Source organism: Embiotoca jacksoni, unplaced genomic scaffold (genome assembly GCF_022577435.1).
Source record: "Embiotoca jacksoni isolate LCO1_2020_lvr unplaced genomic scaffold, fEmbJac1.0.p SCAF_3, whole genome shotgun sequence".
Lineage (NCBI taxonomy): Eukaryota > Metazoa > Chordata > Actinopteri > Embiotocidae > Embiotoca > Embiotoca jacksoni.
Window position 1 is genome coordinate 11639859 of NW_027185381.1, and position 17666 is coordinate 11657524.

The following is a 17666-nucleotide window of genomic DNA, read 5'->3' on the forward strand; positions in this document are numbered from 1 at the left end:
TAATGTCATTTTTTCCACCGTTTGTTGCTTGATTTATAAGGAAGGAATAGTTGTAATGCAAGGTTGGATGACTGCCTCTGCTACAGTGAGAGACCGGCAGGGAGTCAAGAGACCCAGCTGGACCACTGCACTGTGAACTCGGGATTTTGATTTTGGATAATGACCAGCAGCTGAGAATATAGAACAGTTCCTGAAATTGTTGTTTGTCGATGCACATTTTCATATATCGCGCAGCATCCAGTTGTGATGCCAATAAATTTGAGACAGTGTTTTGTAACAGATTTACTCTAAAACCTTTAACAGATGTCATGGTAACAGCTTGCTGCAAAGCCGATGACTACGACGCAGCTTTGCGTGTATTTTTGACTCCTCAAAGATGTTTGGTAACCACTCTAGGAATACCCTTTACATAACTGTGTTGCAGTAAGTCAGCCAACAAGAGAGCAAATTCCCTTGCTGCAATGTGATGTAATAACTGAATATAGGCAGGGAAACTCTAAATCCCTGGACTCATTAGGGCCAGTTCATTCTAATGGTAACTGTCCCCAGATGATCCAACAGTATTAATCTGTTCGACTCTGCACAATAATCCATTGATAGTAATTGAGGAGCAGTTTTCTCCTCGGGCCGACTGTGTGCACAGATCTTCTGTGTTGTACAGTTTCAGGACAGCACTGGTGGCCTGTTCTGTCTCGAGACAGGAATTCACTGCCTTCTCCTTTGTTTATCACCAGCTGCCAGAGGCACTTTGTTCAGTGTTCATCTGGGTTTTTTTTTTTTTTTTTTTCTGCCCTTTCGCCACAACTGAACCTCATTTGTAATTTTCACTGCATCAGAGCAGGTATCTGTTAGGCAGGAAAACAATTACTTAGGGCGATTTGAAGAAGTCTGACTTTCAACACCCCTGGATAGCTGGCTGCATCCCCACGCTGACACAATATAATGAGCCTATCTGTGTCACTGGTGCCTCCGCTGGATTTAGCTGGATTGACGTCAACTAACTGTCTGGTCACAGGAAGGGAAAAGGCTCCGTTCAAGATTCTTTGTCCACCTGTCTGTAGTTACGTTACACCTGCAGGACGTGAGGTGCAAGAATTTCGGAGAAAAATCGCGCGTTAATGATGGACTCATTCGTGCCGCATGACTAGCTCGTCATCGTGTATCCGTTGTCTGGACTGTAGTTACGCTGCACAGGTAAAAATGCCAAAGGGGCTAACTGAAACAAAGCTGAAAGAAACACCCCCACAGCTCACATGTCAAAAGTTGCATGCAAGAGTGGAAATGCTGGGAAAGTTTTGCCTCATTTGTTGTTTTGTATTTTCTGGACAAAGTGGCTCACCTCTGTCCCCGTTTTGCAGCCGGTGTACTCCCTCCAGCTCGTGTTGGCGACTGATTCTACTGGACAGATTAATGCCACAAGTCGACTCACAAGGGACCACTTGATATCGGATGAAACGACTCCACATTTATTAACGTTAAGATTTATACACCGCCAGCTAAAGTTAAAACATGAACAATGGCTATATAAAATTTCAGTGCTGTATATTTTACATCTAAAGCTGGTAGATCTGACACTTAAAAAAAAAAAGGTAACTATTAATTTGCTCTCCCTCTCAATGACAGAACAGTTAACAGCTACAAAGGAAGATCATGTCACAGCTTTTCATAAAATATATGAATAAAGGACATATTGGGCACTTGGTTATATAGTTTAATCCCATTGGAAGAGAAAGGAAGAATATTGATACGCATTAAATCACACAAGGACGAAGCGCAACCTTTTTGCTTGATCCTCCCCTGATTTCTGAGGGTTTTTTTTGCCCTGTAGAAGTATTAATGGTGAATTTGAAAGGGATGTGACAAAAGATGCATGGCACATATCTGAAAAAGCCCACAAATACACGTGTAACTGGCATATCATAGTGTAGCTATAATAATGTTGTTTATTTGTTTATCAATGTAATAGTAGTTGCTTGTCACAATAATGGAAAGGCTGACCCTCTTTTGGAGCAGGTTTGGAAAAGGTTGGAATAAAATGGGTTGGAGGAATGATTACACACACAAGCGGCTCTTTAATTACAGTAGTAGGATGAGCAGTACTATTATCAATATTGGCATCAGTAAATACCAACTTCTAGTTCTGATTGTGGGAGTTGAAAGAAGTGCTTTGTCACCAGTGTTGTCACTGAAAGCTCATTTTCAGTTGCTGACTAAAAATCACTAACTCTTGATCTGCATATCCTTTAGTGCTTTTCTGTCTATTGAATCAGTTCTGAACATTGTAAGGGAGAGATTGACTTAATTGCAGCTCTTGTAAGTCACAGCTAATAGGGGCGTGGATCAGAAAACTGCAAGGCTTTTATGTTGCATGAATAGTAAGAGCTGAAATGCAGGGCTATAACAAATCTCTGGTTTTCATTCACGAGCAAAAAGCACTGAATGCATAATAGCTGCTAGACAAATTACAATAACTCGCTGTTTGGGACGAACATCGAATAGCGTACACGTTGTCATACCGCTGGCATTTACCCAACTACACGTACATTTTTACTGGAGTGAATCAGCTCATTACGGTCGAGTAGATACGAGGGCGTTTGAGAAATGCTGAACACTTACAGGCCTCAAACTAGTCTTACTGTTACCCAGTTCCAGTTGCCCTGGAGCACGACACTGTAATGTTGGCCTGCGTGAAGGAAGACTTGTGCCTTTGTCTTCCCCAGTAACTGCATGTGGTCACATATAATCAGTAACCATGATGGACTTCATCATAGGACCTGTTATACCATTTTATTACATCAACAGTAAAGAGTGGTTGAAGTGAGGGTTTGTGTTCAAGGTCGAGACTAAAAGTAAGTCCGTGATGCTCCAAGTAAAGAAAACAAGAATCCGTATACTCCGTCAGAACTGCTATTTGAGTCTGTCTCACTCTGAACCACAAATGTCAGTGGCTGGCGAAAGTCATTAGGATTGTTACATTAGATACCAGGGAATTATGAACACAAGTATAAGTTGGATTTGCTTAAATTTGAGGTTATTCACTGGATAAGTGACAACCTCGACCCGCTGGTGGTGCCAGTGGAAAAGACGGATTGATACTCTGGGCACGATGGATGACTCCGTCCATCGTTGAGATATTTCCCTCCGAGTGTATTTTATCTGCAGCTCTTTTGGGTCGTTTACAGCTCCAGGCTCAAGACAAACAAGTGACTCTTTTACACTCCGTTGGAACATGTGAAATCCAATAAGGGTCCTCCAATTCCACCAGAACATGGGAGACTGGATCCTCCTGTCCTCACCTTATCGCTGTACTCTGCTAAAACTCCAATCCTCAGGGCAAAAAGACATCCATGGCATTAACTTTAACCACAGGAGGTAATACATTTACTCGGGTCAGTAAATCATTGAGAGGGTATGAAAGACTGATATTATCTTTGACTATAAACTGCTCACACTTGTTTCTCGAGTCTGCTGAGCAGCAGTGTTATTTTGCGTGTTCTCTCCTGCTGGGATTTAGAGGCTGTAGAGCAACTGTGTCTCCTGTTTTTGTTTTTTTTTATGGCAAAGAGATGATGATGAGTGGGCTGTAGATTCAGCTTTCTTATTTTGAGTAACACATTTGTTGCACAGTTGCTCCTCCACACCCACTCACTGCTTTGTTCCTGTGATACAATTATTTTTTTTTGATCAAACATCTTTTAAGTCTCCAACCAGAGATCCCTCAGGAGTTCACACCGTTCCCACAATATCTCCCTCCTATGTTTAGCAGCTTCTCATTCCCACGACACATGCTCTGTCACAAAACCTTCAGGAGAAACACACACACACACACGCAGGATTGTTTATTATAGATATCATTGTTGGTACTAAACTCTCGGGTTTAGTTCAGTTTTCACTCGCTTTGGACTAATCTGGCCGGTTTCTCTCATACTGATTATACATCAGATATTTGTCCACTTTGCTCTCACCACTTTTAGAACCACAATATAACAACAATCCTCTAAAGTGCTCTTGTTTGTCTTGCCAATTCTTTTCAGACTTTTTTGGATATCGGCTTGATACATCGTCTGTGTATGTTGAGTTTTTAATCTTTCTTGCCTAGAAAATAAATATCTCTCAATTTCTCTGCTCTTAAATTGATCTTTTCTGTATTCAACCTTACCTACTTGCTCAATAATTGATCATTTTATATGACTCGTACACATTTTTATTTTCATTTCTTTTGTCGGCATCCCGGTTAAATAGGGTTTGGTACTGAAGTACATGTGTACGTTTCCCTGCCAAATGAGTGGGATCACATTTGTAACAGTGTGTAACATTAGTTTACTTGAGGAGTGACTTTATTAAATGTGTATCTGCTTTTGAGATTTAAAGTTAGTCTTTTATTCTCATGAGAAGGCAGTCATTAGGAAAGCACGTCTCTACTCTGGTTGACTGAATACAGATCAAAGTATCGTAATTCATCCTTAAAAGATGTCACCTGCGTCCCCGAGGAGAATGACAGCCGAGTCACTAGTGGCTCTCGGCAGAGACATCGTTGTCAAAGGTGGTTTTAATCATGAAAGGTGCACTCGGTTAATGATGAAGCTATTGGTCTATTGGCTGTTGCTAGGCAACTGCATTAGCATTACTCCTGCAAGTCAAGGAGCATTGGCAGGGAGATTCGGAGGGAGAGGCATGCGAGAGTGTTTGAGCATGTGGTAGAAAAGTAGGATTTACCGCTGAATGCAATGAGGTGCGCCTCATTTTACAGGTTAATTACAGATATTGATTAGGTTAAATAAATTCACATAAAGCATAACCATAAACCGTAAAGCCATTGCTGGAGTGTTGCATTATTTACAGGAGACTAATATGCAATGCCTACTTTCACTTTGCGCATCTGAAAATCCCGGCGATGCGTGTTGATGAAAGTCGAGACGATGACGATTGACCTTTCTGTGAACTGGGAGCTTGTACAGGTTACAGTTGGCCACTTTGCAAGTGCTTTGATTTTCTTTAAAAAAAAAATAGGACTTTTTCCATTCCTTCCAGATAGATCTACTGGAATTAAAAACGGCACACTCTAACATACAATGTGACTTCTCTACAACACAATTTGCAACATTATATGAATAAATAAATGTGTGCATAAATGACATAAACTTACATTTTCAGAAGTCCAGCTCTTGCACACATGGCTTACTGAGGCCCATTATGAAACGGACTCCCTGTCTCAGTTGTGTGAAATACCTCTGCTTGCATTGGGGCCAAACTTTTACTTCTCTTTTCTCTTTGTTGGGCATCATCCTGCCGATAGTTTTAGAAAAGACAAGGTCTTGTGCCTCGTGCGGCAGTCTGAGTGGAGTGTTTGACGACGGAAGCCTGAACACGTGTTGTGTAACCTTCACTGACCTCTGCTATCCTGTGTGTGCGCACGCATATCAATACAAGGGAATGTTGCCATATATCTGACGCACAAATGCACTCGGATTAACTCAACTTGGTAGTTTCCAAGTCTGGTTATTAATTCACGTTTTCTTTATGCAAGTTACTAATCGTACATAGGAGATCTCCAATATTTATTCATGATCTAATAAAGCAGTTATTCCCAAACGGTGGTATGATTTTGAAATAGTAAACTTATGTTGTTGATGATTTTTATTGCATGTCTAAATTAGTGTATGTTATTATTGTGATGAAAATGGTTAGTATCTGCAGTGTGCATTTGGTTTGGAACACTGTGGTACATGTGATATATTTAGGAACCTGTGGCTTTAATGGTCACGGTACAGAAGTGAAAGTTAAAAGCAGCAAATTATCACATCACGCATACGAGACCAGCAGATTCTTGGTATTTTCAGAAGGACACTTACTAAATTGATTTAGCTGTTGGAACAATTGTGACTCGTTAAACTGCAGGTTGACTTGTGCAATTGTTTCAGCACAAAATTTCTGATCATCGCAAACGTGGAATAGCCGCCACAAAGTTTGTTGAATTCTTTGCAACGCCATCGTATTGGCGGACGACAGCATGTGGCGTCTACCGCCATGTCTTTTTGTTTTGGTAGTCTGTTCTATGCAGTCTGGCTTGGCAGTGTGACCTTCTTGAGAATAGGATTTGTTTATTCTGTGTTTAGATAACTGCAACGATACATTTCCTAGTAGGTGGAAAACTGAGCACCTTAAGCCGTTTCCTGTGAGCACTGGTTGTTCTCTTTTTCTTTCCTGGGGAGAAAGCTCTGTTAGAGGTGCTGTCCTCATCCTTAGGAGAGAAGTTCAATAATTGCTCTCGTTTTCCTCCTTTAGCAAACTGCCCTGTGGCGTGGCCATCAATCCTTATACAGGCAGTCACATTGTTTACACGTGTACACTCGTGTTGTTGCGGGCCTCCAGCTTAATCAGGGTGCAGGTTGCATTATTGAGTCCATGGGGGATCTTTCTTGTCTTGACTATTGCTTGTCCCCAGTGACTCCATAGGCCCTATTTGCTAATGCTGTCAACAGGAGCATAGCAGTGTATCCTGACATCACAGTTAATTGCCAATGAAGGCCGGAAACTACTGATGAATTTCACCTAAATGTTTGTCTTTTTAAATGCCTAAAATACATTTATAGTTTGAATGTACAGCTAAGAAGCTTTGATTGTTTATAACAAAGCTACAAAGCAGGGTAGCTGAACAACAGTGTGGCTTTAGTCTGTTAGTATTGTTGACTGATAATAATAATAATAATAATAATTATTATTATTATTAAGACCGCTGAATAATGATTTTATGAACGTCATAAAGATGTGTGTAAACAACTTGAAGGCATATACCTGTATTGACAAAACAGACTGACATTAAAACCAACTTCCTGAGATCGATGTCGTCGGTGACACATGATCGATCATGTACAGTGAGACTGACAATCTTCAGAAAGTCCAGCTCAGTTTGCACGTGTTTCTGTATGTATGCGTAACAGCCCGTCACTATCAGATTCATTGACTTTCTGAGCAGGCACCTGCGTCTGCTGGCCTCCCTGCAGACCTAGAGGACATCTGTCTCCTGCTTACAGCCTGACTTTATGGGATGCTCGTATTTGCGAGACCCATATTGTGTAATTGTGTTGCGCAAGTCAAGTCCTCAATGGAATTATTTGTAGATGCCTCATCCTGCCTGTGTTGTAGAGATGTGTCATCTTCAGAGAGTGGGGTAATAACTTCACTGATGAAATTTACATAATGATCAGGGGAAAAAAAAAAACAAATCCAATCAGATTTTTAGTTTTGTTCAGTATCTTCTTTATCACTCCCCCCCTTTTGTCATGTATTTGTTATTCCTTACCCTCTCCAACAATACCAAGCATGTGCCTCTCTTTCCACTTCTCTATCAGGTGTGTACCATGGCATCGAAGCCTCACCCGCCGCTAATGAAGAAGCACAGTCAGACGGACTTGATAAGCCGTCTGAAGAGCCGGAAAATCCTTGGAGTTGGTGGCGAGGATGATGATGGCGAAGTGCACCGCTCAAAGGTCAGATTCATTTGCATGAACATATTCCAGTCAATTTCAACATGCGCAGTAATGGAGACACCAGTCTCGAATGGGGGGGGGGGGGGGGTGCATTAGTGAAACAAACTACTGTGTTATAAATGGGAGCACATGTTAAACTCTAATCAGTCAGATGGATAATATCTCAGCAGTGCATGAGCAGAAATGCCTCTCCAGATGCATTTATCAACCCTGAAAAGAGCTATGGATTATTTATTTTTTTTTAAACTAATGTGGGCTGCTAATTGGCTCATCCCTCTCATAGGGTCCCATTGTGTGCTTTGGCTCCTTATGCTTCAGTGAATCTAGATCACAATCTCTTGCAAGCTCCACTGAGATGTCACCGGCTCCCCTGGGAGACTGCCTGCCTCTTGCATCTCGTGTACCATATTTCTGCCTCACATTTATTTTCACATGTATGTGGGCAGTGCATAGCAAAACATAACGGCAGCTTTATGCTAGGAGACGCAAAATAACGTGTCACATTCATGCACATCGAGCTCCGCTGTTGCTCGCTCACGATAGTTTCTTGTTCCATTTAACTCGACTATCAAGATTTGGATTAATGCGTTTGGATCAGATTGCATTACAATGAGACACAGCAGACTGTTCTTCACTGAAATATTAATCAGGCAAGTGAGAGAAGGGAACGGAACAGAAGGGAGCAGGCATACGGCGGTGGCTGATAGCTTGTGATGAGACGTCGGCCCCCTTTTCTCCTCCTCCTTCTCGACTGTTTGTTTTCTCTCTCAATGTTTTAGCGCGCAGGCTGACCCAGACATCTGCCATTCACAGTACAGTGTACTGATGGAGAAAGACACACACTGATAAGGGGAAACACTTAATGCCTCAATATCTGTTCCAAAAACTCTTATTTGATTTGAAATGGATTCCCGAGGTTAGATCGTCACTGTAATCATTGAATTATGAACTAACAACAGTTAAACAGCATTTTGGATAATGTGGTCCATTGTTTGTGGCGTTTTAAAAGTAGGCTTCCCCATTTGAATGCGACATTGACTTCAATTTAGAATGAAATTGTTGCTCAGTGTAATTGTTCGCTTGTTCTACTCCATTGTACTTTTGTTGTTCCATTTATTCTTGCCACGAGTGTTTGTGAAAAAGAAGCGTGGGATCTAAAAGTAAGGTTAGCTGTATGACAAGTTGGTTTGGAGAGGAAACAGTTGGCTTTATCCCTGTGCGCTCTGTAAACAAAGGAGGGAAGTGCTCCCGCAGTCCGCTGACTGTCTCTTCCTGCCTCCTTTACTGCGTAGAGATAAGAACACTGTTCTTATTACAAATATTTAAAGCAAGAGAAGGACTTTGCACTGTACCTGTGCCAAGACAGATTGGCCTTCTCGTCTATTGTTACCGACAGCCTCTTTAACCCACTAACACAGTACTTCAGTGCTGAGGTGATGGAGCAAAAACATGAGCCCAGGCCATCATAAATAAATCACCTCACATTGTGTGGAGTTTTGTGTCCTTCAGGATTACAACCGAGACACATGTAATGGTGATCAGCATCTACTTAATGTAACTGCCAAAACTGACACATTACACGGCTATCCATCAGATTGGAAGCACATACTCAAATTTCAAATCTCAGGTCTGTGAGTAACAGCTTTTACTTCTTCTGAATGTTTTGCATGTTCTTTGGCTGAGAAATGGCTCATTGTTTCCTGAATGCTGCCAGCTGGATGACTGATGACGATGGCAGGTTATAGCAGCTGTGATTAAGTGTCTCTCTCGGCAAACAGCATTGTGTATTTGTTTCTTTTCCTGCTTCTCCCCCAACTCCCTTCCGCCACCTTCTACCCCGGGCCAGCTTGGTGCCATCAGCTGACACTCAGTTCCCTTTGAGTATTTCTCATGCCAGTCATGAATATTTATGTATTCCTGTCAAAACCAGCCCCTGAAACCATGGCACAGGAAGGCTGATTCACCTGGTCATGTGATCACAGCTGGCACAGATGGATTCATGTGCAGGCACTTTGAGGCAGTGCGATAAGGAATGCAATAGCCCTCATTTGTAACTCTTTATCTTAATAGGAGGAATTCAACTTTAAGGGAGTCTTCTATCAAAGACGGCAACAGCCATGGGCAAATGTTAAGAAAAAAATAAATCAAACACGGATTCCTTTTTTATCCATTTCATGAGACTCATTAAACATTTACGTCTCCCTCTTTTCTATTTTTGACATCATGAAATTCTATAACTCGACTTACAAAATGACTCTAAGGTCCAATAGCATTGCTCCTTTAGTTTGAGAGGGCATCAAAGTTTGCTGCAAATTCACATGAAATGAGTGCATTTTGTTTAAATGTGTTAATATAGTCGATCCATCACCGCACCGTAGGGATGTGTAGCACTTGTGCTGTGAGGGTGAATGACATTATTGATTGGTGAAATCACTATCACCATTAACTGGGGTATGACAGTTCAATAAATCTATGCCACTCCTAAAATTAAATGATGAAACTGCGACTCAAAGCTGTGAACTGTGCTTCATGTTATGCATTAAATGAAGAATGTTTTCTTTCTGCCATATATCTTGTTTTTATTTAGCATCTTGCTTTGAATCAGTGAGGTGGAAAACACAAACTGCAAAATAATAACTCGTAGCATGATATGACTCCTAAGTCCGATCAGAGTTGCCTCTCAGCCCTGAGACACCGTTTCAAAATATAGGGCAAAGAGAAAAGTTGTATTTAATGGCATGCTTTGCAAGTTAGGTGGTCGTCTGAAATTAGGTCTTCATACTTATAATGTATACTATTTTAGATCATGATTTGATAGATCATACGGTTGGTTTGAAAAATGCTCTTCCTAATAACATTTGAAACGGTAAAAGGCAAAGCCCCGGTTTTGATCTTTCTAGTACATGACATGAATCATTGTTTCATTCATTCTGACATGTCACGGGATCATAAAACGGAAAACTACTCTCCAACTGATAGTCCCTTTCCCTGCAAACACTGCTATCCAGAAAATCACTCATCTCGGCTTTAGTGGTTTTCATGCTTTAGTGTATTTTTATTTCATGTAATGCTATTTCTGATTACCAAACAAATACTTTTTGAGGGAAGAGACGTAGTAATGAGGAGGAATCATTGACGTGAGGGGGAATCATTGACGTAAGGGAAATGATGGGCCCTGGAGGCTTTGGATGAAGGATTTCAAATGAACAGTCAGCCAACAACTGTCATTTATCTGTTGGTTATTGTCCGTTTAGGCAGAAGGCTGGGCTCATTTTGTGTTTTTTCACTTTCCCTCCCTCTTGTTAATCTGGGACTGTTTATTTACAGAGGTCAAAACTCCAGCAACACTTGTAGCACACAGAACAACTTGAATAGAAGAGCAACGTGTTTCTGCCTGAAGAGGGAGACTTTATTTACATGTTCCCTTGCGGGTCTTAAGATGGAAAAAATAAATAAATTTGTTGGCAACTTTTGTGAGCTTGTATCACTCAATCAGTGGATGGAAATTAGTGTTGCGTTACCTCTGGTATATCATAGTACTAGAGGACCATATGATGTACCAGAATTGTGATATTGTACATTTTCTCCTCACAAATAACTTAAGCATGTACATGTAGTCATGTAACCTATACAGAGCAGACAAATACACTGAAACTGATGCATGGAATTTGTTAACTGTAATAGATGGAAGTTTAAAGGACATACAGTTCTTCTTAAATGCACATTCCATAATGAAACATTGCTTTCGCCATCTGATTTGGCCTGTTTTTTTTTTTTTCATCTGGTATTATTTTGGACATCAGACCAGGGCTGCAACGAAACATTTATTTTCAAATTCATTGATGTTTCAGTTATATTTCGGATGATTCAATTATTTGTTGACGGTCTTAGAAATGATTGCTCGTATTATCCACCCAACAGTCTGAAAGGCAAAGAAAAGTTGTCGATAACATTAAATATAACAAATCAGTAAGTGGGGTCTGGAACCAGCAAACGCTTGTTATTTTTTTTTTTTTCTCGACGAAGGATCTTTTTCTTTTTTTTTTCTTAAACGTGTTGATGTTGGCTCCTGATTTTAATTGACCATTTTTCTTACATCTTAACAATCCCCCGGGTATTTATAGATGAATATTGTGTTGGATGCAGAGGAAAAAGAAGTTGCCAGTTATTGGCATCACGACATCTAGCATCTGTGATAAGAGATGCTTATCCTAACCGATATTACGACGGAAATGTTGTCTTCCGTGTTGCAGTCTGATAAGATTCCTTCTGTATGGCATTTTATAAAATATTAGCTCTTATCTGTCTTCGTATGCAACAGCTATGAACAATTGGTCGCTGAAAAACAGCACGTTACGCTTTGAGTTTTTGATTTGTCGAACATTTCTCCGTGACTGCTTCAGGCTTTCAGGATTATAAATTGATTATATTGTTGGTGCGTTTGTTGCTAGGCTTAATTTAATTTGTAGCAAGTAATGCTTTTCTTCTGGCATAGACGTGGTAGTCAGTTATTCATTCAGAATTCCCTCCAAGATGTTATGACATGCACTCTTCATCTTCAGCAGTTGATGGAGGTGAGGGCATTTACAGTCTCTAATTAACATTTTAATTAGCTCTTCTCTCTACCGCTTGGTGTGTCTTTGGAGTCATTTGCTACAGATGTGTTGGCCACATTAAACACACCTCCATGGAGCACACCATGTTCTTGGTTATGTGGTGCTTTGTTGGAGGTTGTCATGATGGTTTGCAGGATTATATAATCAGAAGTGTGCCATATTGTATAGCACACTATATCGGTTTAATTTTTAATGTGATCTTTAAATAGTCACATCGTTATAATGGAAATGTTCTGACTTGGTGATGTAACAACGTCATACTGTAGTGTAACAGTATGAAATATATTCAGCATGGCTGACGGTGGCTCCTCAGTGGAGTTGCTTTCAAAAAGGAGCGCGGGGTGGTTTGGTTACAAAAGATCAACAAACAACGGTAATACGTTGGTTTTTGATGGATAACTGTTAGTGTTTATGCCAAAATAAAAACTATGGCACTTATTTTGTTGCAATTGTATGTTCTTAAAAATAAAAAAAAATGTCATAATTTGTGTCATATCTTCAAGAATATCCTTATTATTTTATGGCTGTATCACTTACCCCTAATGGTGATTGCATTTACTTTCTCAAAACTCATTTTCTTTTTTCCTTTTGTCTTGTTGGCTCATAGATTAGTCAGATGCTCGGAAATGAGTTGAAGTTTGCAGTGCGAGAGCCCATCGGTCTGAGGTAAGATATTTGAACTGCTCGCTTACTCGGCATCAGAACAGCTCGCGGTTCACTCGGCAGACGGCGTAAGGTCATCTGTGTGTCACTTCCAGTGAAGTTCAACATCTTTAAGTCTGAGAAAACAAATGTACAATCAGTTTTCGGTATCAGGAAGGATGCAGTGTGTCATGAAATGTTTGTCTTCTCAGGGTGTGGATCCTCATCTCTGCAGTGGGCTTCACAGTTATGGCTGTGATGGTAAGTGTTGCATAAATTAGAAATGGAGAGAAGTTATTTCTGATTTATCCGTTTTGGTCATTTTAGCGTTTTGTTTTTTTTATTCAAAAAAGGCACTCGTCTCATAAAATGGAAAACCAGGCTATTCAAACCCACCAATGAGTTACTGTAGATCCTTTTCCAGCTTGTTAGAGATGGACATCTGGAGAAACAGCTCCGTCTTTGTTGGCCATACCATCCAGAGTCTCAATAATCTCAGTGTTTAGGGCATAGATGATGCTAACTCACGAACAGTTAGACTTTGGGAAGGACAGACTACTGTTGTGTTCATATGACAGAGCTGTGTTGTGCTTTTGTTTTCCTACACAGGCTCTGGTGTTTCCCAACCAGCTATATGAGGTTCTTTTTGAGGAGGAGCTCTCCACGACGAGCATCTCTGTTCGCCTTTACGGAGGAGCGTTGCTTAGTAAGTCATCGTCCTATGATGCAAGAAAAACAACCCAGATAATAAATTCTTAGCTATTCATGCTCTCCTCAGTGAACATGCAGCATGAGCAAATTCATTCGCTGTGCTGCATTGATGCTGACGCACAATGTTTTAATATTTTTTTTTTATGTACGTGCTAAAAATATGCGCTGCTCAAGTGCATGTGGTCTCGTGTCAATGGCTTCTAATACATTCTATACAGAATCTGAATAAATGTGGGTGAATTGCATCGAGCTCTCTTATTGCTTCAAAATCCTTCCTTTGGGCTGTATCAGAGGGTGTATGGTTTGATTCACTTTTATGTATCTGCAGTTCATTATGAGTGCATGCTAGAGACCAGTTCTCCAGAATACTAACAGCAAAGGCTCCAGTCGCCTCCGTTTCTGTGGCCTCGTATATCGGGTTTAGATCTGGTGGGAACACAGTGGGGGGATGGCAGGACAGTGTATGTACTCTGTGTGTGCATGCGTGCTTGATTTGGCCTGGAACTCTGAGAGGAGGTGGTGTATTACACTACATTTAAATTTTGCAGCCCGCTCGCTCACTTGATAAATTAAGCTTTTTTTTTTCTGCCCATTGTGGCACTTCTCCCGCAGGAGACAGTCAGTGATCACAAGTAGTTATGTCATTTGAGCTTTGCTTGCCTCTCAAGGAGAATGTATATTGGAGATGGGGGCAATTGTTTTAATGGTCTCAGTTTGAGACAGGCCTGTCAGTCTGGTGATTTCAGGGTTTGCGAGGAGGCACAATGTGACTTTGACAGGGAAGCAGGTAGCACACAGGTTGCTGCTTGAGGGGAGCGCAAGCCAGGCAAGCAACGGGAAGACCTTGAGGGAGCCAAGGCTTAGTATATACTATGCTAAATTGTGCTGTGTTGTCACTTCCAAGTAACATATTGCAGAATACCAGTGGAAGGACTTTATATAGACATGGTGGTACAGAATATTTAATCAAATATCCTAATTTATTTCATCTACCTTCATCTGTTTAATTTCTCCTTCCTTAGAAGACATTCATGGGAATAGAAGGGAAAAACCTCACGCTGTACTCTAGCACCATGTATGCATATTTAAAACGATGTAGCATTTTTACACATACAAAAAAAATAAAATAACCCTTTGTATGATAATTGCATTGTTTTGGGAGAGATAAAACACCAAAGGGTGATGTGAATGAACCAGCTTGAAGTTTCAGGAGACTTACAAAAGCCTTTTTTATTCAAAATGTCAGCAGAGCTCTGGGGATTAGCCGAGGAAAAGGGTGATGCCTTAAGGGTGTGATGGAGGGGGAGACGGATGGGGTCTCATCTGCAACACAGATGGAACGTGGCGGGGAGAGGATGCAGTCCATCAGCCCTCCCACCTTTCTGCCCACTCCTACTAGTTCCATAGCCTCACTGGTCTGTGTGGGTGGGAGTGAAATACAGCAAAATGAACTGGAAGAAGAGCAGGGAGTAAAATGACTGAACACAAGCTTTTATCAGGATCGATGAGGCAGGGCTTTTGGCAGAATCAATAGGCCAGTTATCAGCATGTGTACATGGCGTCACAGATTAGCACAGCTGCAAGTTAACTGTTCTCATAGTAGTTTTCCACCCATTAAATGCTCATGGACATGTAGGAGTCTTCTATCCTGAGGTTTTTTCTTTTTGTGTTTTCATTTCCATGCCCCTGAACCTATAAATTCTCTTTTTATCACATCTCTTTCCAGGCCTGGCCCTCATCATGTGGAACGGTCTGTACACAGCAGAAAAGGTCATCATTCAGTGGACTCTACTCAGTGAAGCTTGCTACTTTGCCGTCCAGTTTCTAGGTAATTCAATTTTGCCATCCCGCAATTTTCCAGATGTAGTTCTGTCTGTCTCTGAAGATGTGATCCTCACAATCAGAGATGCTGCTTTCCATCTTACTTTGATAGTCAGTCACTGACAAACCATTAGGCCGAGTTGGTTTTACAAATTAATGTGTTGATAGTGCCCTCTTGTGTTCAAAGTGTGGAGTTACAGCCTTATCACTTTTAAAGATACACTTTTGATTCAGTCTTAAAACAATATTTTTATGTCCATGTGTACAATGAAATGGGTTTTGGTCGCTCGGTAATTATTCTTCACAAATTCCACAGTCCAGGTCCTGTGGAAAAAAAAAAAGGCAATATGAGGCTTCAGCAGTCAGAGTTACACAAATTAAGTGGGTATTTCCACAGTTAGTCTTCCCTCTGTTACGGTCTCTCCACTGCAGCTCAGTGAGGAAATACTGTCACAAAAGGACATTTTGTACTAAAAGAACTGCAGCTTTGACGACCAATTAGTCGGTCAAAGTGTGTGTGCATGTGTGTATATATATATGTGTGCATGTGTATATATGTGTATATATGTGTATGTGTATATATGAAGGTATGTGATTTATTTAATTTTCAGACAGATGTGAAAAACTATAAACCTATCCTTTTAAAGGTCCCGTATTGAAGAAGGTCTAGGTGCTCTATAAATGCTATGAAAAAAAAATGCTCATAACCATTTCAGCAACTGTGTTGTGTGGACAAGCCATTTGGACCTCCGTAGGTTTGCGATGTAATATGTCCGCCCTCAGCATGACCCACAGTTCAACCTTTTTCATGTGGAAGAAAACGCAAGCAGTCATTCCATCACCGAGCTAACCACAAGACCAAAAGAATACCTGTGGTTGGCCTAGATGTGCGTCTCTCAGAAATAACTCGGCCAATCAGAAGAGAGTGTCATTGACATCAACGCGTCGTTAAGACAAAGACACAAAATAGCCTGTTCCTGGTAAAGCTTAAGACAAGAGATGTAAACCTATACTTAGATGGTTTTGTTGCTTAAAACAGAAAACAAAAATGGTGTTATGCATATTTAGACTGCAAATAAAACACCGTAAAAGTGTCAAATTGGACTCATTTGAGTCAAATTTCCATACAGTAGGTTAATAATACTGTCAAAAGTGCATTTTATGTGCACTCTCCTTGTTTTATATATAAAAAAAAAAAAAAAAAATGGTGTTCTAATTAAATGTTGCTCTATGGTTTCAGTGACATCCATCACCTTAATTGAGCTGGGCATCCTGCCCAACGCTGCCGTCCTCCTCCTGCTCAGTCGAGTACTCTTCTTGGTGGTCACCATGGCTTACTACTACCACCTGGGCCGTAAGGTGAAGAAGATCTGAGCTGCCGGTGGGATACTTGCAGGGAGGGGACAGATGGTTGAGCACAGATCAAAACCGAGGTGTCACAGGATTTGGATTAATTTTTGATTGGGGGCTCAGAGCGTTAATTGTCCAGTCAATGCCCCTTGCCCCCTTCCATGGGAACTAGCCCAATGTAACCCCCCCCCCCCCCCCCCCCCCCCCCCCTGTTTTTACCAGATGAGCACAGTCTTACATTCCAGACTCGACAACAAGAACGAGAAACCTCATAGTGAAAGTGAACTACTCTTTCACTGGGCTCTGAGGTCAAACCCCTCTTGACACACATTCCTCCTTTCAGCAGTTCTGTGTTGATATTATAAAAAAAGAAAGAAAAAAAAAAAGAGCTAGCAGTTTTTAATGTATTGCATTCTTGCTTCCTAGCGAAATGATTTAATATGTACAGTCCAGAGAAATTTCAATCATTTGACTATATTGTTCATGTACAGCAAAATTATTTCCAGACTCGGTATTTCGTGTTTTCTGTTTGATAAAAAAGTTGCATCTCTACTCTGTTTCTCAATCACACTTAAGGATCAAGAGTTTGTGCTGTCATTTTTTTTTTATTTATTTTTTTTCCCTGTTTGATGCTGTTGACTGTATGTGTGCTTAAGTGAAAGTGAAACACTCGGCTTGTGCACGCTTTGACAGCTTTCCAACGGACAGACTAAATGGAAAAAGCATCAGCTGGGCTTACTGTAAGTTTCAGATCAACTGCGGGATGAGTAACAATGAACCTTTCCTTGCACTGCTGGTAGCTTTCTTGGTCAGCAGCCCACTAAGGAAACTCTTAAAATTCAGTTTATAATCTCAATCATGGCCATCAATCATATTCAGATTTGGACTACCCAAAAACAAAGACTGAATCTAAACATTTATCTTTTCTTTTTCTTTTTTTCTTTGTTTCTTTAAATTCCTTTACCTATCGGTGAAGCGGTTCTACCAAAGTGAACAGGAATTGTTTTGTACAGAATATTTTCACTACTGAGATAAA

At 40.7% G+C, this 17666-nt stretch overlaps 1 protein-coding gene across 1 annotated transcript in view; it reads left to right on the top strand.

Moving 5' to 3' along the window:
- Window positions 1–16820, top strand: part of LOC138205925 (tumor protein p53-inducible protein 11-like) — a 30826-nt gene extending 14006 nt beyond the window's left edge. Inside the window, exons 2-7 of the mRNA XM_069162294.1 lie at window positions 7353–7490; window positions 12714–12772; window positions 12961–13009; window positions 13358–13454; window positions 15186–15287; window positions 16521–16820. Of these exons, the coding sequence (XP_069018395.1) occupies window positions 7362–7490; window positions 12714–12772; window positions 12961–13009; window positions 13358–13454; window positions 15186–15287; window positions 16521–16654 (570 nt within the window). The 5' untranslated portion in view covers window positions 7353–7361 and the 3' untranslated portion in view covers window positions 16655–16820. The remainder of the gene's footprint in view (window positions 1–7352; window positions 7491–12713; window positions 12773–12960; window positions 13010–13357; window positions 13455–15185; window positions 15288–16520) is intronic.
- The last annotated feature ends 846 nt before the right edge of the window (window positions 16821–17666 follow it).